At 38.8% G+C, this 20,590-nt stretch overlaps 1 protein-coding gene across 4 annotated transcripts in view; it reads left to right on the top strand.

Moving 5' to 3' along the window:
- MDN1 (midasin AAA ATPase 1) overlaps positions 1-20,590 on the top strand; it is a 93,934-nt gene that overhangs the window by 39,267 nt on the left and 34,077 nt on the right. For all 4 annotated transcript variants that reach the window (XM_074538501.1, XM_074538502.1, XM_074538503.1 and 1 more), the window contains exons 36-62: positions 654-862; positions 1,400-1,522; positions 2,417-2,614; positions 2,703-2,810; positions 3,375-3,563; positions 4,358-4,447; positions 4,539-4,799; positions 4,930-5,200; positions 5,543-5,702; positions 6,004-6,120; positions 7,254-7,462; positions 7,996-8,141; positions 8,625-8,827; positions 9,950-10,170; positions 11,191-11,304; positions 12,104-12,236; positions 12,918-13,027; positions 13,674-13,807; positions 14,394-14,554; positions 14,884-15,004; positions 16,107-16,317; positions 16,459-16,690; positions 17,550-17,676; positions 18,556-18,726; positions 18,868-19,082; positions 19,182-19,563; positions 19,743-19,852. In XM_074538501.1, the coding sequence (XP_074394602.1) occupies positions 654-862; positions 1,400-1,522; positions 2,417-2,614; positions 2,703-2,810; positions 3,375-3,563; positions 4,358-4,447; positions 4,539-4,799; positions 4,930-5,200; positions 5,543-5,702; positions 6,004-6,120; positions 7,254-7,462; positions 7,996-8,141; positions 8,625-8,827; positions 9,950-10,170; positions 11,191-11,304; positions 12,104-12,236; positions 12,918-13,027; positions 13,674-13,807; positions 14,394-14,554; positions 14,884-15,004; positions 16,107-16,317; positions 16,459-16,690; positions 17,550-17,676; positions 18,556-18,726; positions 18,868-19,082; positions 19,182-19,563; positions 19,743-19,852 (4,726 nt within the window). The remainder of the gene's footprint in view (positions 1-653; positions 863-1,399; positions 1,523-2,416; positions 2,615-2,702; positions 2,811-3,374; positions 3,564-4,357; positions 4,448-4,538; positions 4,800-4,929; positions 5,201-5,542; positions 5,703-6,003; positions 6,121-7,253; positions 7,463-7,995; positions 8,142-8,624; positions 8,828-9,949; positions 10,171-11,190; positions 11,305-12,103; positions 12,237-12,917; positions 13,028-13,673; positions 13,808-14,393; positions 14,555-14,883; positions 15,005-16,106; positions 16,318-16,458; positions 16,691-17,549; positions 17,677-18,555; positions 18,727-18,867; positions 19,083-19,181; positions 19,564-19,742; positions 19,853-20,590) is intronic.

The raw sequence follows: 20,590 nt of genomic DNA, 5'->3' as shown, positions 1-20,590 counted from the left end.
AAAAGGAATCTCTTTGGATCCCTTTCCTACTAAACAGGTATCAGTTTGTGTAGGATGCACTGGTGATTAATATCTTGTATACATGAGAAATGCTGTATCACACGTTTGGGGCAGTGATGTCCAAGGAGCTGTACTGGCTGGAATTTGGCAGACAAGCTCTGTGCTCTCTCCCCACTGTATGCCATAATTACAGTAAAGGAGAAGCAGTGTATGGAACAGATTAATATGTTGTTCTGGAGCATGACATGGAGCATCCTTAGTGTCAATTTTTCAAGAGCTGCTTCTGAGTTTTAGATCCACATGACTGAAGTGCAGGAGCACATTCATGTTTGTTCAGGGATAGATCTCTACTTTATGTCATGACCCAGGAGATATTTAGGTTTCATGGCAAAATAAATCTTATGTCCATATGCTTTTGTTTTGCAAAATTCACTTTAAATATGTGGAGATAGGCTGAGATGCAGCTGTGGGTCAAACAAAATCTATGTGCCACAACTCCAAGAATGGCATACAAGCTGGGTCTCCATTGCTTGCTGCACTGAGATCAATTTACAGACAGAGTGAGCTCATTCAGAGGCACACTGTCAGCACCTCCAGCATAAACATTCTTTAATTGTTTAATTGTTTTCTGGTTTATCTTTCCTTTACTTTAGGCCCTATTCTCCAGAGGAACAACATGACAGATTATGCTTTAAATGCTGGGACTACAGCAGTGAATGCACAGAGGCTGTTAAGAGCCCTGCAGCTTAACAAACCTATTCTGTTGGAGGGCTCACCAGGAGTGGGCAAGACCAGCCTGGTGGCTGCCCTGGCAAAAGCCTCAGGGAACTGTCTTGTTCGAATCAACCTGTCTGAGCAAACGGTAGAGTAAAATATTACCTTCATTACTTGGTGTTTATGGCAGGGTAGAAGCTTTGTATAACTTTTAAAGTGCAGTTCTCTTTAGCTTTGGCACTGTGTCTGAAATGTCAGTTTTTCCTTCTTAGTCTCAGTGGTCTCAAAACTGAATGGGAGGGGGAAGGAGGCAGAGCAGCAAGGCTCTGTGAGTGAATGCCAGTTCCTAGATATTTCTGTTCTTTTCAGGTGAAGCCATGCTTATGTTTGTCTACTGTGTTTTTCTTGGCTTCTGCAACATTACTCAAAACTAGCTTTAAGGCTTTTTAGCTTTTCTGTTGCAATTTAAATTTTTGTTGTTAAATATTGTATCTTGTCACTGGAGTCCTATAATGGAAAAGCTTTCAGCATTTTGCAATTGCTGAAAATTTTTAATTAGACCTGAAAGTGTAGGTATTAAAAGGAAAGGGAGAAAATGTTAAGTAAAGTTAACAAGTGATGTTTAAGAACTTCTGTTAAATTTTGTAATTCATCAACTCCCCCATTCTGTTCTTTACTCCCAAAGGATGTGACAGACTTATTTGGGACAGACTTGCCAGTTGAAGGTGGCAGGGGAGGAGAATTTGCCTGGCGTGATGGACCACTCTTAGCAGCATTAAAGGCTGGACACTGGATTGTCTTAGATGAGGTAAATTCAGGTTTGGGGACAAATAAAATGTAATGTTCTAGAAGAGCAAATTTGGTGATTTGCCTTGTGGAATAAATACCTTTGAGTGCTGATGACCTCCCTTCATGAAGGCAGGTGATGACTAGACTTCTTTGAGACAAGAGAACAGAAATTGAATCCCAGCTTAAACTATTGCAGAAGACCAAGGATAGGTTTGATTTGCATTTGAAAGGTTTTGGAGAAAAATATGTCAACAGAAGTTTCAGTACAAGTGTTCTTTGTGGATGCAGTTTCACTGAAATCGAAGGTGTTTTTTTGGGGACTAATATACTGTGTTGGTTATGGATTTAATTGAGATGGGGAGGAGTTCCATCTTGCCAGCATAAGCTTTCCTGCCACTGCAGGATTGTTCATGTACCCTGTGGCAAGTGTTTTCAGGCATGTGTGTGCACAGATCTGCCTTCTTGGCAATATGCATTCTAATTACTGCAGAGTGCAAAATCTTCAGTTCTTTAGCCCCTTGTGAACCTTCTTTTTTCCCCCCTATTGAGAAGAATGTCACTTCAAACAACCACTAGAGACTGTCTGAATTTAAATAAGCAAACAAAATGCTCTGAGTGCCACAAATGTATGAACATAAATTCAGAAAAAAAATGTCTTGAAAATGCAGGTTTTACAGTGGAGAATTGTTTTGTTATCACAGTGAAAAAAACACAGTACAAATAACAAGTGAACGTAAGGAACTGTTAGTTGCTCCAGTATAGTAACAGTCTAGCTGGTGGTAATAACTTGTGTTAGTTCTAGAACAGCAATGAAATGGAATTTTGCCTTCTATATATCCCAGACTATTAGACTAGAGATTATGCAAAAATGTTTTGTGGAGCATTAATATTGTATCCTTCTTTCTTTCCTCAGTTGAATCTGGCTTCTCAGTCTGTGTTAGAGGGGCTTAATGCATGCTTTGACCACAGAGCTGAGATTTATGTTCCAGAACTGGGAATGAATTTTCATGTACAGCACAAGACGACAAAGATTTTTGGATGCCAGAATCCGTACAGACAAGGAGGTGGAAGGAAGGGTCTCCCCAAGTCCTTTCTTAATAGATTTACACAGGCAAGCTTATTTGTTTGGTTTCAAGTACATCATGGTCCTGTCTTACAGGTTTCTGATAAAAACACTCTGAATTCTCTTGATTTTACAGGTGTATGTTGATCCACTGTCAGCAGAAGATATGAAATTTATTGGGAATACATTGTTTCCTGCTATTGATAAAACCATTATTGCTAAAATGGTTGCTTTCAATAACAAGGTAAACATATTTTAATTTCTTTTCTGTAGAAGTAGGCAGAATGCAGTAAGTAGAAAAAAATTAAGTATAATGTTTTATTTCCAAGCATTTTTATAGAGAAGTTTGTGGGTAAAAAAAGAGGGATGGAAATATATGCAGAGGAAAGTAAAGAACACCACTAAATCTGATTTCTTGTACCATGACAATCAGATGCCTTGTTGATATTTGATGAGGCACTGTTTTTTCACAGAAGATAAAACATTCATACACAGGAGAAAATAATATTCTGTGACCTTAGGTAAAATCTCTTCTGTCAGCATCTTACTGCATATTCATTTAAGAGTGCAACAGTAAACTGCAAAATTGGGCTGTGTGTTAAGAGAAACAGTAAGAGACAAGCTAAATCAAGCTTTAGTTCCTAGCATATCTTCATCAAAGTAAATTCAGCCTGCTCTTTCAGTTGTCTTTGTCTTGTCAGCAGTGCCAAAGGCCAGAAGTTCAATCAACATTAAGAAAAATATTTGAAGACCAACTTGTGGATGGAATAAATGATTATTTTTTTTAATTACTACCAATTTTTTTCAGATTGAAAAAGAAGTAATGGCTGAAAAAAAGTGGGGACAGAAAGGAGGACCCTGGGAGTTCAACTTACGTGATCTTTTCCGCTGGTGCCAGCTTATGCTTGTTGACCAGTCACCAGGATGTTACGATCCAGGCCAGCATGTGTTTTTAGTATATGGAGAAAGAATGAGAACCAGAGAAGACAAAGAAAAGGTGAGCCATTGTTCTCTTTCCTTTCTCTTCAGATGCTCAGGATATGTTTATAGAAATCCCAAGTTTCAATCTCCACTTTGAAGATTCCTTGCAATTCATTCATGGACACTTATCTCTTAAAATTAAAAATAGGTTTGTTTGGAGTTTTGGGGTTTGCCACAGATACTTTCTCCCCTTGCCATTTGAAATATCAGTTTAATTAGTATAAAAGCAGATAGCTGATGTAAATAAAGGCAAGCAGAATAACAAAGGACTTAAATTAAAACACATCATATTCTTGTGTGATTCTGTATTAAATAATGTTTGCTACCTACTTATTCCTCTCTTGCTTAGAAATCCTGTGCTTTTGTTTCATTTCACACCATTGAAATGGTATTAAACTGGAAAGTTAGATTGTGAAACTGAAGTTACTGGTTGTATGTGACTGGCTATTTTGTCATGGCTTTACTGTCCCCTGCCTGTAACATTGTCATATTTTTCTGTGTTACCAAAGAAAGAACTTATTTATGAAGTAAATTCTATCCCACTACTTTGTTAAAGAGAAACATTGCTTACAGTATTTCAAGTCTCAGGAAACCATGATTAATGAAAGGGTTGCTGTGGGCAGCTCACACTCACATTGCTTGCTGCACTTTGAGTTAAATGAGCTTGTAATTTACAGTGTTAAGTTACTGTCATACAGTTGTGGAGCTGAGAGGAAAAGATACTTCAGGTGTAAACCTTTAGAAGTGAATCTTTGGAACAGTGGATAACTTGAACTCATAAGTCTCTTTCTGCTGTTTTAACTTTTCTAGGTTATTTCTGTGTACAGAGACATTTTTGGCCAGGAGGCCAGTGTGTATACAGGAACCAGGGAGTTTCACATCAATCCATATAATGTTCAGGTAAACTGTTGACAAGGGATTTTGTGATGGGATAAGGAAGGAAACAACTTGCTGAGCTAAACTCCATTTGCCTGTCTGTCGTCCCTTTCAGATCGGTTATTCAGTTCTTTCTCGTGGCAACTACATTCCTCATTCTGGCAGAACTCTCTCACTCCTGCATCATTCACTGCAGTCCCTGGAGTCTATAATGAAGTGTGTGCACATGAGCTGGATGGTGATCCTGGTGGGCCCAGCAGCTGTTGGCAAAACCAGTCTGGTGGAGCTGTTGGCCCATCTCACTGGCCATCGGCTGAAGATCATGGCGATGAACAGCGCGATGGATACAACTGAGCTCCTGGGTGGATTTGAGCAGGTAAATACCATTCTGGTAACGTGGCAGAATTTCTCCTTCCTGCCAGTCTGCTGTGAGCTTACTGTTTGTAAATGGAGCCCTGGCAGCACAGTGTTCTGCATGAGCTGACTACCTACTGGCCTGTGTGCAGGTTGATATCAACAGGCCGTGGCAGCGCCTCTTGGCGAAGGTGGAGGGTGCTGTGAGCACACTCGTACGGGACAGTCTGCTCCTGGCAGAGCTCTGTGCAGATGATGCTGAACTCGTGCTGCGTGCTTGGAGCAATTTCATCCTGAATTACAAACCCAAATCTCTGGGGGAAGGAGGTGGAAGTGTTACAGCTGAATTAGTGAGCAAACTGGAGGGAATACTTGTACTTATCCAGCGACTAAACAACAAAATAAATTCTTACACAAAGGCAGGTAAGTATATTGGCTTTCCTTCTTGTTTCTTTTTTTTAATCATTGTGTAAAATAAGGCATCAATACTCATCAAATTTCATCTAATGAGGGAGAAGGGATGCATAAAAGTACCTGTTTAGGGAGTACAATCTCTTTTTTATTTCTTTGTGCTTGCAAACCTTTTCTGTTCACGTGGCTTTTGCCTATGGGAAGCTTCTGAAGAGCTGGAGCCTCTGGTCTTATGTTCCCCTAAAAAGTAGGAAGCATATATGTTTATTAACAAAATAACTACTAGTTTTCCTGAATGGTGCTGGAAGCTACTTCATTAATGTAAGTCTCAGTGTACGATGTATTTCCTTTCAGAGTTTGCTCACCTGGTAGAAGAGTTCCGGCGTTTCAAGCTGCAGCAGGCTCAGGCTGCTGACTGCAACAGCCATGGCACTTTTGAGTGGGTAGATGGGATGTTGGTTCAGGCCCTGCAATCTGGAGACTGGCTCCTAATGGACAACGTTAATTTCTGCAAGTAAGAGATTTTACTGGCCTTGTTTCATTCAAGCCTTTGACTTCCCTGATTGACTTTGCCTCTTACTGAGTGGTTCACGACTGAATATTGTGCATTTGATAATACAAAGAAGCAATAACTTAGATTTTTCTGGAGGAGTATCTTCCTTCTCAGACAGCTTAGTGCTTGACAGTTTTTCTTTTACCTTGTAGAGTAATGAACTGCTTGGGTTTTGCTTAAGATTGGTACCATTTTGATTTCAGATCAGAAAGGGATCAAATTGGTACCTTTTTATGACCACATGAATTTGTTTTGAATGTAGCCCTTCTGTGCTGGACCGCTTGAATGCTTTGCTTGAGCCAGGAGGTGTTCTGACCATGAGTGAGAGAGGTGTCATAGATGGCACAATTCCTACAATAGCTCCTCATCCAAACTTCAGGTACCTATTTCTGCTTTGTGTTTCTCCTTTTTTTTTTCTCTTTATCAAATAGCAGGTTTAGCATAGAAATGTTGTTAGTGAGCCAGTCTTCTGATATTTTGAATGCTGTTCAGCTTGCCAGGCAGTGCAGTGACACTCTCCAGCAGAGAAGAAAACTGCACTGTGGTGAGCATATAAAAGCTTAAGAGGCTTTGCTTTATACCCCTGTAGCAACATGAACTATTACACAAGAAAATTCATAGCAGTGTGCCTCTGCCTTGATTTTGCATTTCTAGTTTAGGATTCCGGCACTTCTCTGTTTCACTGTGATGAAATTGAGGATGCATTTGAGGATGGTGAAGTCTTGAGATATGCTGGTTTTGAAAGCTGGTATATGGGCATAATAATTTTCTTCCCAGCCTTTTCCATCCCATATATAAATTTGAGTTTCCTGCAGTGACAGGACTTAGAAAAAACCCAACAAACCACCCAAATAGACAGTCTGTTCTCTCAGATCTGAAGTAATCTCTGGGGAAGATAGAAGGAGAATGTAACAAGATTCTATATCGTTCCTACCTATTACAAATTCATGACAAGGATATTGGGACTGATACCCTCTGGTTCCTCTGACTTGGAAACATTCTTGACTTTTCAGAAACCTGTTTCCACTACATTGTATCTCAGAAGTACTTTTTCCTCCTTGCTTTTAAGAGGTGTCTATTGATAGTAATAACTACTTGAATGTTGGATACTTTGGTTTTTAAATAGCACAGATTTATTTGAAGCTGTTGCTAAGCCTTTTAAAAATCTTCATAGCTCGGAGGCACAGTCTAATTTTTCTTTGTAAGTGGACAAATGATAAAACAGACATAATTCAGATAATAAGTTAGAAGTCATGCAGAATATCTATGTCTAATTGTAAAGTATAACTCTTCATACAGATTTCTCATTTAAATTCAGTAGCTGTCCCTGGTTTCTAGATACCGTGTTCCCATTTTTATGAAGGTGAATTTACTTTATGGAGAAGCAGATTTGGTAGTTCCAGAATGATAGTTTAAGGACCTAAGTTACATCTTAAGAATTTAAGGCAGTTGAAATGGATGATTGTTGTAGGCTGCTTCCAACTTGAGTTATTCTTTTCTAATATCCAACAGGCTCTTCCTTTCTATGGATCCAGTGCATGGGGAAATATCCAGAGCCATGCGGAATCGTGGGATTGAAATTTACATTCCTGGGGAGAATGATGGAAATATATTGGACAGTCTGGATTTGAAGTTACTCCTGCATGGTTTGGGTTTAGTTGGAGACAGTGTCTGTGATGCACTTCTGGCTGTGCATTCAGAAACCAAGGAAGCAATAGCAGGTAAAAAAAGTCTGTTCACTATTCTTTAGCAACATGGGCTCATTATGTATATCTGGATGAAGTCTTTAGTATTAAACCCTGGTTATTTTGTGGTGTTATGTGCTGATATAAGTAAGCGCATAAAATTATAATCAGGTACTTTTGGATTGGTTTTTTTGCATTCCCAGGAAGAGGCCCAAGTCATGGAAACGTGGCAGCTACTGTGCTTTGTAAAGAGACCTCAGACACTGGCACATTGTCCCTTGCTATTGGGAAGCCAGTGTATTCAAAGTGAAAATGAGCAAAATAGAGGGTTTGCACAAGTTGCATTTTGCAGCTGAACTTCCTGTCTGATGTCTTCTTTTGAGCTGGTTGTCTGTTATTTACAGTCTTGTCATATTTTTTTATCAGCCTTGGGAAGAATCCATTCAGCTTTCAGGTCAATAGGATATACTTGTTTTGTGGCATCATGACACCTGAAGTGGTGTTTGTCACATTAAAGGGCTGACAGTTGCTGAACATTTGAATCACTCTAATTGCTGTGTATCTTTCAGGTTCTGTGTCGTCTTTGTCACCTTTGCTTCAGGCTGCTGTATTAATTGTGCAACAAATACAGAGAGGCTTTGGATTAGCAAAGTCTTTTTACAGAGCCTGTTGGGAAGTTTATGGCCGCTCACAACAACTGCAGATTAACCAAAAGGTAAAAATCCTGTATTTGAAAGCTTTTCAGATCATCTAGATAGATGAAAAATGTAACTTCATGAGGCTAGTGTTTGAGATCTTCTGTTTCTTAAATGCCTGAGACAGAGACTGATGAAGGTGGTGCTCTTGGAGAGATGACCCAAACAGTATCCTGTTTGGACTCTGAGGCTTGTAGTTAGTGACAGCTTCAGCTGAGACTTTGTGATATTCACACTGATGCATCTGTAACCTGTAACACCGTGCACACTCATCTGTAGACACATTCACTTCCTCTTTGGAACTGCACAGTGTGTTATTTCACTTCTGGTAGGAATGTGTTGGTACTTTCATTGTGTACACTATATAGCATTTGTAGAAGATTTGGTGTCTAGTAATTTCATAATACATACATGTAATTAAAGAGTTTCCTGAGGTTTGGTGCTTGAATACATGCTACATGTTTGAATGTGACTCTAAACTGCTTTTTGGTTGTTTGTTGTAGCTTGTGTTAGAATTGGTTACGAGGCATGCTTCCTCCCTGGCTTCCCCTGACACGTGGGGTGAGTCCTTGCTGGCAGTGGGATTGTGGCCAGACTCCCTGCCTTCGGGTCTGTTTGCAGCTGAGGACTCACTCCTTTCCACAGTGCAGAGTGATGGCCAGGTCCTCATGTATTGTCTGCATAGACTAAACCTCAGAAACTGCAGGTAGGCAGGAAACTTTTTTTTTGGTCTGGTAAAAGAGAAACAATATATGTGAACTATTGATGGTATATCATTGTTTATTGCAAAATCCTATCTTCATGATGTTGTGCAGGTAGAGATTGTGATAGTCATACTCTGTGTTCCTGTTACCTTAACCTTGCATACAACCACTGCAAATGAAAGTTCAGTTACTTACTGCTTTATTCTTAAGTCTTCCAGATACATTCAAAATACTTGGCTTTTTAATCTTCAGTAAGTGCTTTTGACTCATTTTGAGAGTTGTTTAGCAGAAAATGTGAATGCAAACACTGGGTTTAGTAGGTAATAAGAGCCCCAAAATTTCTCCCTTCAGTTTCCTTTGAAGCTTTCAAAAACCTGAGCATTGAACTAGTTTAAAGTATACTAATGATTCTCTGGATTTCCAGTTTTCATGTAATTGATTGCTCATCAGTAATTTTAGGTCCAGTAGCTTCAGGTAAAACCACAAATTTCCTTCTTCAGACAGAGCTGTCTGAAAGAAGCAGAGGCCCCCATGCAGGAGGTATATAAAAGAATTTTCTAATGATTTCTTGTGCAATATAGCTGTTAGTTTCTACAACACTGGTGCAAGAACTTTGTTTCTGCCTTCTTTGCTTAATAACCTCCTCTGGACTATAGGTATACAGGTAGGTACTATGGGTTGCTTCCAGCGAAACAAGTGTGGAAGCTTGTAGTAAGATAAAAAGTTGGAATTGTAAACTCTTAGCAATATGCTATGTTGTTTGCTATTTTTGTTTGGTTTTGTTGTTTATTTTTTACTCAATGACACTTTTTTTCCTATCTGTCTTTTTAAATTTAACTTTGCATAACATTCTGGTGCACAAATCAATTAGAATTTCTCCGTGAAATTCTGTGCATATTCTCTTGAGATAGTGGATGAATTTTTGGCAGCAGCGAGCTCCTAATAGTAGAAATTGCCAACTGATTTGAAGTTGGAAACTGGTTTTAAAGCTAAATGATGGAGGAAAGATCATTGCATTGCTACACTGATGCCTAAAGATGGTTGCATAGCTTGACCTGCAAAATATATTTTTTCTTGGATCTGGCAGTTCAAGCCCTTGATTGCTGGACTTGTTTGTGTTTCAGGACATTACCAGTGACTCTGCAAGATCTTGAGAAAGTTCTGCATTCCACTAATCCTGAGAATCTCAAGTTCAATGCTGTTGAGATAGATGCAAACTGGATGGACGAAATGGAAGTTCTCCAGGCTTCAGTGAAATTGTTCACAGAAAAGGCAACCAATCAAGACTGGAAGTTAAGAGTTAAATGGCTTAACTCCTTAGCCAAAAATCTGCCACAGGTGCTTGGTATGTAATCATTTAACTCTGCTTTGTCTGAGGGCTGAGTTGTTAGGTATACTATGGAAAAATTCAGACCTTTCCAATTTATGGGTTATGAATACTCTCAACTATCCACACCAATTCAAGGGCATGGAGGCTCCAGGGAGGGACAGAAACAGGTTGTGCATGTTAGGGAAGTAAGGAGATTTGAGCTAAGCATTATTCTTTATTATTCAGCCATGTGTTTAACTTGTGCCACTTCTGAATTAGTTACTTTTGGATAGGTTTTTCATCTGTGTAAGCAAATATGCCTTTTCACGATTTCCTTTAGTGATAGTGAAAGCAGGCTAATGCCTTCTGTGTTCTGGTGTTAAAATACAAATGCTTGGAAAGCCAGGAAACTGCAGAACTGAGATTTCCTGAAGAGCATTCAGGATAATAGCTGAGATAATCTATTCACTTAATTACAGAATTAATCACATTAAACTCATGGAGCATTTAGGTAGCCATTAGTCCAAATAATTCACACATTCAGCTTTCTTCTGTAGTCTGAAATCTCAGATATGCTGTCCCTATATTAATTGCTTCCTCTTTATTTTGCCATTTTTTCAGGCAAGTAGGTCTATAAAGTAGAAAAATATGTAAAAAATTAATGAAAAATATGCTTTTTTCCTATTGTAAAGAAAATACACACACCCCCCTCAAAAAAAAACCAAAAAAAAACCAGTAGAAGTATTGAGAGAAAGATTTGAAGGTAGAAATTCATGGATTTTCACAAACCATATTTTACTAGCATACATGTAGTATCACTAGTTCAGCTAGAACTCCTTATAAGATTTATGTCTTCAGCTGTGACATTCTGGTGCTTTTAAATCTGGTGCTTTTAAATTTAAATCCTTTGGAGCCAATACAAAATATGACCAACCAGCATATCCAAAGTGGATGCACAGATTTGTTTCAGTCTGCTTGTGCTGGCTCAGTTGAAGTTATTTTTTTATTTGTACTAAACACTCTTTTATCCCCATGTTCTCCCCTCTTCACCTGCAGATTCAGTGAGGATTCAGCTGGAAGCAGGTGCTGTAGCCCTTGGTTGTTTTTATGCCAGTCCCCTCTCATCTGGAGTCAGTAACATGATCAAGTTGCTACAGCCAACTATGACAGGTATTGAAAAAGATGGATGTAAGACATTGCTTCCTTTATTTATTCTGTGAACACACTGCAACCTTCTTAGGAAGTGTATGTAGCAAAGCAAAGGCTCAATTCCAAACACATGTTGCCTTCGTCATTAAAGAAAGTACAACAAAGAAAACAAACAAACAAAAAAAGAAATTACAACAAACACAAGCATTCTTGCTGTCTAGAACAGCAAATACGGCATTAAATGCATCCATACTCTATTCAAGTTAGAGATGAGTGCTCTGCCCATGAGTCCTGGCTGTGTATCTGTGACTCAGATGTATTCCTACAGCTCAGAGTGATGTTGTGAAGTGTGATTCAAATATTCACTGCGTTTCTGACTTGATAGTTTAGGCACCCTGGTCTTTTTCTCCTCAGGATTTGTGTTAGCCCATCTGAAACCCATGGCTTGGCCTGTAATTTTCCCTTGGTGTTTTGTGGGGAGCTCAGACCTGTGGCTTCTTTTCTGAGCTTGTTAGGTGCATGAAAGCTGCATCCAGTGACACTGGGCCTTTTAGGGATGGTCCTGGGTGTCTTGCCTTGACTGTGAGCCAGACTTGAGTTTCTAAACTCTAATCCCTGTTTAATTTATTGTCACTGTTCTGTTTTACAGAACCTGCAGTCAGCTTTAGTGCTTTTCTGTTTGGATACCTGGAGTGGGAGAGTTTGACTGCCTTCCTCCTAGGCTGCTTCTTTCTTTCCATAATGTTCTTGCATAGGCAGGGGGACCAAGAAGAGAACTGAGTGATGTTTCACTGCTGTCCTGTCTTGTCTGCCTTTCCAGATGAACATGTGATGCCTCTGGATCCAAGATGGAATATGCAGTTTTTGGAGATCATTAGAAATTCGATGAACTTTGATACAGAAATGGAACGCACAGATCAGCTTCTTACGCTATTGAAGTCTGCAGCAAATCGGTGGGTTACAAAAATCCTTGTAAAGAGTGCCCAGTGCCTGTAACCAGTGCTGAGTAAACACTTGAGATGTCTGCCAAGTGTGATTTTAGGTTTTGATAGACGTGGTCTAAAATATCAAGCAGAGGTTTTTGTACAGGTATTTAAATTCTTTGCTTCTGTTTTCTGTAGATGCCTACTAAACACAGTCACTTAAAATAGGAGCAGAGCTCCCAGCATTCCATACAGGCTGCAGTATTTCAAGGAAAAATCAGAACTGTGGGATAAAGCGTTAAAGGGACAGAAGCAGTAGTGTGTGAGATCTCTGACAAAACTTAATTATCCTGCTTTTGTTTTCCTAATAACATTAAAAAGTTTTTCCTAATAACATTAAAAAGTGCACAGATTTTGAAGTTAAAGTGTAAGAAAGCAGCTGCTCACATATCCTACAGGATGTGGTGTTGCATCTGTTTAGCAGCTCACTGGTTTTTCCTTCCTGGTGAAGTCAGGAATCTGCTCCTTGTGAAACTTGCTTCTACAGAAACAATATTCAAGCAATTAGTTGTGTTACACCTCATGCTTCTTCCTTAATACACTGACTATATTATGTCACTTTGCAGTTCAAATGCCATGTTGTAATTCACCATTCTCATAAGGCCAAGGTTTAAAACACTTGGATTGATAACAGCTTTATTTTTACTTCAGGGCAGTGTTGTTTCTTGACCGAGAAAAGAGAAGTTACCTTGAGAAGAGTTTGATTGCCAGCAAGAAGCCAAGAAACAGTGCCTTAAGAATGTCTCTAGATTTCCACAAAAGTGGGTTGATTTTTGCTGTTCCTTTTGGTTCTGTAGTTAATTTCAAATATGGTTCATTTGCATTGTTATGAAATGTGTACTTTAAAACATGGTGTGCAAAAAAAGAATATGTGAATGTAAAGCAGTCAAATGAGGACTAGTGTGGTATGTAACACATTATTCCTAAATTAGATATACTTAAGATATCTATTTATGTCCTGCCTCTATGAGGTAATCAGTAGTATGATTTTTCTCTTAATTAACCGAACTTAAGAATAACAGTGGAGAGAAACTGGAATAGTCTTCTGTCTTTAGCTAACAAGAATAACCAAATTCTTCAGATGTGTTTTTGTTTTATGTATGTAGGTAGTTTTACTTCTAAAACAAAGGGTAAAATTTAGTGATGTAGTGTGCTGCATAGAAGCAATTGATCAAGGAATCCCTCATGATGGGTTTTTTAATATATGTATAAAATGCATAGAGGTAACAGAATTGTGAAAATAATGAAGGGCTACTTTTATTGCTTCATTTCTTGGATCTTTTCAGGTTGTGGTTTATTTCTCAATCTTAGAGAGGTTCTAGTGATCAGAAATTGATCCACATGTGTCAGGTGATGTAGCTGGAAGATTCAGTCTCTGCCTTTCTTTTCCTCTTCCCCAAACCTCAGATCCAGGGAGTTACAACTGTCTTCCTCATGTAGTCGTGGTCAACCTTGCTGCTTTCTTTGAACTTTGGGATGCATTTGTACTTCACTGGGTGAAGTCTACTCAGGTGGCCTTAAGTGATGATGACACACGTGATGTGAGTAGACTTTGCACAGTACATTTATGGGAATTAGGTGAAATGAGATTGTGTGCAGAACGCTATTTTAGTTTCAGGGGCCATGAAATTAAGTGCAGTGCTTCTGTTTGTATTCAGAATATACCTAACAGTAGGCAAAAAATCATGTTTTTTTCAGTGGCTGTATTTGTGCCCTCTAATACTTAGGAGGGCATGAAGTGTGCTGTAGAAGTACCTATTTCTGTCCACTGATGATAAACAGAGTAACCATTTCTATCTGTGATAAGAATGTGTGAACCTAGACAGCTGACATGCAGGTCACAGGGGTGGTTCACTTCTCCCTTTCCCTTTAATTTTGCTGAAATCTTGACATTGTGGACTTGGTGCAGGGATTGGTTGGTTTTGGCTGCTGTAGTTCCCCTTGCTGGTATGGTGTTTTTAGAGAGCCTGTAGTTGAGTCCTGGTTGTGTAGCACTAAATACAAAACGCTGTGGGACTGTGAAGTTAACACAAGTGAAGGTGGTGTTGCTTTTTCTCCTGCTTTGAAGTGAGCAGTGTTGTGTGAGCTGTGGCAGGGGTAACTCTGTGCCCCCTTGGCTGGTTCCAGGTGTTGTGCTGCTCGCTGTGGCGGGACCGGCTCTGGGCCGTCTCCGACTCTGTCACCGTGGATGCGCCAGGGTTGTCACTCCTGGCTCTGCACTGGCACTGGGTCATGAAACACCTCATTGACAGGATTCCTCAGATGCTTGTTGGGTCAGACCAGAACAAGTGAGTGGCTTTGTTTGGTGGCTTTTGATTTCTGTTAAATAGCTGTATAATTACTCTTTTCTGTAGTGTTATAGCTGCTAAGCATTGTTTAGATTAGTGTCCCAAGTTATGTTCCATTAGTGATGCAAATGACATTGTTTGTTTTTAAAATCTGTGTTTCCTAGCACTGTGCTTCTGCTTGCTCAAATGATCATCTAGAATTTTTACCCCGTTAGTAAAAGAATACTTATACATCCTTATACATCCTTTTGCCTGTTTCTCAAATTTCTGTTAACTGTGGACTTTTTTTCCTCCCATCTGTCTCTCCCCTTTATTTTTCCCTCTACAAGGATTTCCAGGGAAATTCAATCCATTTCACAGCAGATTCAGAACTGCTTGGTCAATCCTGCTGGTAATTCAGCCAATATGAAGATACTACAGAAATCTCTAGGAAGACCCCTTCCTTTTAAGGTATCAATATTATGTTTGCAAAGGATTTGTAGTTCCAGCAATACAGAACTTGCTTTTCAGGACAGAGAAAACACAATTCTTTCCTATTTTTAATATTGATTAAAAAGAAAATTTCAGCACATGTTAATGTATATATCTTCTGAGAAATATATCAGTTATCCAGATACAGCATTTCTGCTATTATGCTGTGTATAGAAAATATTTACTTAATAGAAAGAGGTACCTAACCATAAAAATATTACTCTTTGCTGTGTTTTGGGGGCTTGTGAATAACAATATGCCACTTGCTGATTTAGTGAACATAGGTGTATTTAGAACAGCCTGTGCACTTCCTTTTATACAGCACAGGATGGGGCTGCCTTATGACTTCCCAAAACAAGGCTTCTTCAATTTGACAGTTTTGGAGTTTGCTCTTCATATATTTCAGAATTTGTTGTAATTCAATTAAAAAAAAATTGCAATAATTTTTCTAAAGAATACAAGTCCCTGTTTAAAAGGAGTGTACAAGTAGTCATGTGCAGTTGTGTTGGTCACTAGTGCTTAGACCTGGGTTTTTATGACCTTTTCTCTCAAGAATACTGAGCTATCAAAAAATGCACATAGTTACTTTATGAGACTGAAAAACATTCAGTGCTTACTAAGGATTTGGAAAGATCCAAATGTATTTAGGCATCCAAATGTATCTAATATTCTAAGCCTCCAAATGTACTTAAATTGCAGGTGTAAACTATAATTTCTTGTAAGTGACTGTAATTCCTGGTATTTTTTTAGTATTTTGTGTATTTATTGCCCTTGATTTAGGTAAATTGCCCAGTTGAAGTACTATTTGTCTGCATTATCTATGTAGGTTCTTCATGAAGGGGAAAAAGCCCTAACTTGACAAGGAGGAATTGTAGCCACCTGTTTCAATTTCTGTCTTCTTGCTGTATTGAGTCAGGCTACTAAAAGATGATTTTTAGGCTGTTGTTGCAGGCTGTTTATGTATACTTAGACTTTAGTTGTGTGCATGTGAATTTGAAATCTTATTTTTGTCTGCAGTTACAAATCTTGTTTGTTGCTTTGTTAGCACTGCTGAAACAAATTGTCCTTCTTGTGTTTCCAGGATAAACTGGGCATGGAATGCTTTTCTCAGTTAAAAGCTCTCAGCAAACCACTGAACATCCTGGAGCTAAGATTGGCCTGTGGAGACAGTAGATGGCAGGAAAAAATGTGCTGTGTGAAAATTGCTACCACAGGAGTGAAGATGAAGAAAGCATTGCTGCAAGCTGATGGCCTGATAATAAGAGCCAGTCATTTAGAAGATGTTAGTCTGGGTAGGTAACACTTGTGAAGAGCCCAGCAGGATGATTTCTGCCATCTCCATTCTTTTGTACACTGATGGAAAGGATATTAAACGTTCACTGACAAGAAACATAGTATGCACATTTATGTGCCTCTTTTATTCTGTCAAACAGGTCAGCTACAGCTGTTTTTGAAAGCTGTGCATTCACAGCTGAAAGCAGAAGGAGTCAAATACAGTTATTCAGAAGAAAGGCTTCCTGAAGACACCATTTCCAACCAGTTAGACCCTGCCCTGCTGGGCCAGCTCTGCAGTCAGGTTCAGCTGTGGCCTGCAATGGAATACATGGGGATGCTCTGGCAGTACAAACTAACAGCAGATTATGTGGCCAAGGCTTGTGCAAGAAGGTAAGAAAAAGTTTGGAGAAAGAACTCTCCTGTATTCCTTTCATGATATTCCAAATCCCTAGCTAGAAGCTGTAACTTTGGTGCTTTACATGTGCATATAAACCTGTGTGTTTGTAATTGATATACATCTGTGTGTATATGCATATATATCTATGCAGCACACAAATATATGTGTATCAGGAATCAACAGAAGGTGTTTATACTGTACTGCTGGGGGCTACTGCAGAAAGACTGAATTAGACCTGCAGATGAAGGAAGTAGACTAACATGCATGCTTCCTTTTGTGTAAACTATACACACATAGAATCATAGTTTTAAATAACATTATTAATTTAAGAAGTGTTAGTGTTGTTTTAAGGGGCCAAGTGTATTTATTTTTAGTCTGGTTTACCATTCCTGAAAAAAAAGCTATTCATTTATGGATTTCAGTGAAAGTAATTTTTTATGTAATGAGACTCCTAGAACCACTGGTTCACTCTTGAATTCAGCAAAGTTCTGACTTTTCACAAAAGCTGTAAAGCTAGAAAATGGTTTGTCCCCAAACCATTGTCCCCAAACATTTTGTATGTTTTGCTCAACATGGAGCTTCTAGCTAGAGATTACATTTTCCTCCCTTTTTCTTGTGTTTAGATTTTGTTAGAAGTATTTAAGTGTTTTGAGTATTATTTGAGTGCTTGTTCTTCCCTAACATTTGGAACTCTGTCATTTTAACCTTTTGGTGACTTTGCTTGCCATTCTTAATTTGTTTTACTATCCTAGTGTTGGAACTCTGATGGTTTGTATTCCAACATCCAAGTGATTAATTTCATGTGCCTTGCTTAAGCACTGCTTAGGTTATATTTTTTCTTACCTGCTACAGGAAGAACTGCAGTCAAGACTTTAGCATCTGTTCAGATGTAGCTCAGTTGATAGCTTTTTCTCTGAAGCTGACACCAGCTGCTTCTCACCAGCTCTCTGGACTGTGGCACTTGTTACACCTGAATGAAGTAAGAACAAATTTTATTTTAATTTAATCAGATCTTTAGTTTAATTAATCTTCCTGAAATTTTCAAAGGTTCTTCAAAACATATATATAACTGAGATTTTTGACATGCACTTTTTCTGTCTGCCTCACAAAAGCTGTTCCTTCTTTTAACGAGAAAGATTATTAACTGCAAGCATTGAGAAAATGCAATTAAAACACGATTTTGAAAGATAAAATACAACAAAATCTCAAATAAAATAGTTTTGTATTATTTTGTTTGGTAATATTGTTACATACATCCATCTGTGACCTAATGGGAAATCGTTTAGATGTCAGGGGCCAGCCTGGTTGTATCTATATATTCAAAGTAATTCTATGCCAAAAAATGCTTTCCTCTATTCTCATGCCTCTAAAATTTTTTAGTTCTGTTGCAAATCAAACAGACTGATAAAGCTACTTTATACGTTTTTCTGTAGAACATTTAATAACTCTGCTTAATATTTATGATACAGTGGTTGTGTTCCCACAAAGCACAGTAAAACACAAGTTCACCTTAAATGCTTCAGAGCAGAGTGTTGGATGGCTTTACATGTTTCATGCCTCTGCATCCTTGTGTATTGTAACAAAAGGTTGCACAGTCATGGACTACAGGCTGTATTCTAACAACTTACTCTGTGAACAGGCTGCATATTTCACAGACAGGAGGCAGGGCTGACCTCAGGAAGTTTACTCTTCATTGAGGAGATGCAAGCAAATGCTATGTGAATTTGAAAGGATCTTGGAGAGTATCTTGTGCTATCCCTGCTGAAAAACAGAATCATACTTTCTTTGTACGTGTGTGCTTAATTCTCTTCTGCTCCCTGTACATTATTCTCACCTTTAGGTTTTTGTTTCTCCTTAGATCTCCCCTGAAGAAATGTCTCTTCTGTCATCTCAGCTAGTTAATGCTGTGTTAGCATCCTTTTGGAGCAGTACTTTCACCACAGACCCAGATTACTGGTTGACTTGGAGGCCACTGCCTGCGGCAGAGGAAAACAACTTCTCTAAATCCCATGTGAACCATTCTATGAAGGTTTGTCTCTTCTGACCTAATCAAATTCTAGGCTGAATGCTCTTGTTGACTAATTCAAGTTTTCTAAAGCAATATTGTAAGTTGTAGCACAGTCAGAGCAAGTTGAACCTGAATGATCTAACTCTTAATCTCTTGATTCAGGGCCCAGGCATTTTGACCCGAGCTGTTTTCTCAAAGTGCTTCTTTGAAATTCTAACTAGCAGCAGCAAGACAAGCCAGTGGGATGTGAGTGGGCTTCCTGTCTTGTCATCATCCCATGTAACACTGGGAGAATGGATGGAGAGAGCACAGCAGCTTCACAAAGTCAGCACAGCGCTGTGGACCAACCTGGCTGTCTCTTCAATAGCAGATTTTAGGTATTAAGACCTCTCTTCCACGTATCTGTTGTTTAAATCAAGCCTGTTACAGAAGGTTGCTTACTGTGTGTAAATGTTTTCTCATTCCTTTTTCTCCAGACACACAGATGCTAGACTGCAAGGAATAATGCTAGGCAGACTGCTCTCTGCCCTGGTAGATCTGATTCCAGTGGATCTGCAAGAAGAATTTTTGGAGTGCTGTGAGAAGCTCTACCTCAAGGATCCTGTTGCATATGAGTACCTTCTCAAGATACTTGAAATCATCACTGATCAGGAATTACTTCCTAAAGAATTCCTGTTCCTTCTGCTCACTTGCTTGCATCAGTTCTATGGGGAAGGGCTTCAGGAGTTACCAGAGACAGCTTGGCGAGGAAGCCTCTGGGTGAACATTGGCTTGGTGCAGATCCAGATGTGGATTCCACAGACCAGGTTTGATCCAGCTGTTAAAAGAGAATACAAGCTCAAGTACTCAAAAGAAGAGGTGAGTATGAAGCCAAGTTGGCTTTTACCTTTGTTATGTATAAAATCAATGCAGAGGAGTTTGGCTTGGTCATGATTTTTAAACTGTACAGTTAGAACTTCTAATGTCCAAGAAGTTGATGTACCTCCTTGGTTACTAAAATAAGAACAGCTGTGAAAGGCTTATTCTTTCCTTTGTAGTTATACCAGCTGGAGTGTGAATGGAAAACACATGATTTTTCATGTCAGCTGCATACAGGAAAAAGTATTGAAGATGAAACAGTCAGCAACTATGTTCATCCCCATATCAGGTAATACCCAGGCACTGAACCTCTCTTTGAGAGTGGTCGTGTCATCTTTGTGTGCTCAGGCTCTGAAGCTTTACAATTTTTCTTTCCTTCTGTAGAAACTAGAGTTGCTGGTTTTAAAGTATCAATGTACTTGTTGAGGTGGTAGAGAAGAAGCAGCTGTGCTCCTTACTTGCAGTAAGGAATTGTCTGTACGCTTTGTACTGCTGAGAATAGAACAATTAAAGCAGTAGCCATCATATATTGATGAGTTGAAACCATGCCCAGAAATAAAAACAGTGCCATACATTTAAATTACAGTACTTTCCTTAAAATGTGACAATATTGTCAATCAGTTGAAGGGAGATGAATTATCTATCACTGTAATTTCTCAAGGCCATTATATGTGCCAGTGCTATTTTGCAAAGTTCTTCAGCTGATATTACTGGGGAAAAAATCTACATATGTGTATTTTAGCAATAGCCTTTGCCTGTGTTGCAGTGGATGAATTAAATTTCTTACCACGCAGAGTAGAATACACTGTTGATATTAGAATCTGTAGCCACTGTTATTTTGTTTGGGGCTTTTTGTAGTTCTTTTTTATCAGAGGAACTTGAGGAAATTTTAAGCCAAGAGAGCTTTCTCCTTTCTGCAGCCTTCCAGAAGTGTTCTGTGTACATGAAGATAAAAACTGTCTATTATTCCTTATTTTCCACTTTCAATAGGAATTTTTTTATTTCATTATTATACATAAAGATGCTC

The sequence above is a fragment of the Zonotrichia albicollis genome, chromosome 3 (genome assembly GCF_047830755.1).
Source record: "Zonotrichia albicollis isolate bZonAlb1 chromosome 3, bZonAlb1.hap1, whole genome shotgun sequence".
In the NCBI taxonomy this organism is placed as follows: domain Eukaryota; kingdom Metazoa; phylum Chordata; class Aves; order Passeriformes; family Passerellidae; genus Zonotrichia; species Zonotrichia albicollis.
The sequence above is the reverse complement of the archived record's forward strand: the minus strand, read 5'-3'. Positions and strand labels throughout refer to the sequence as shown.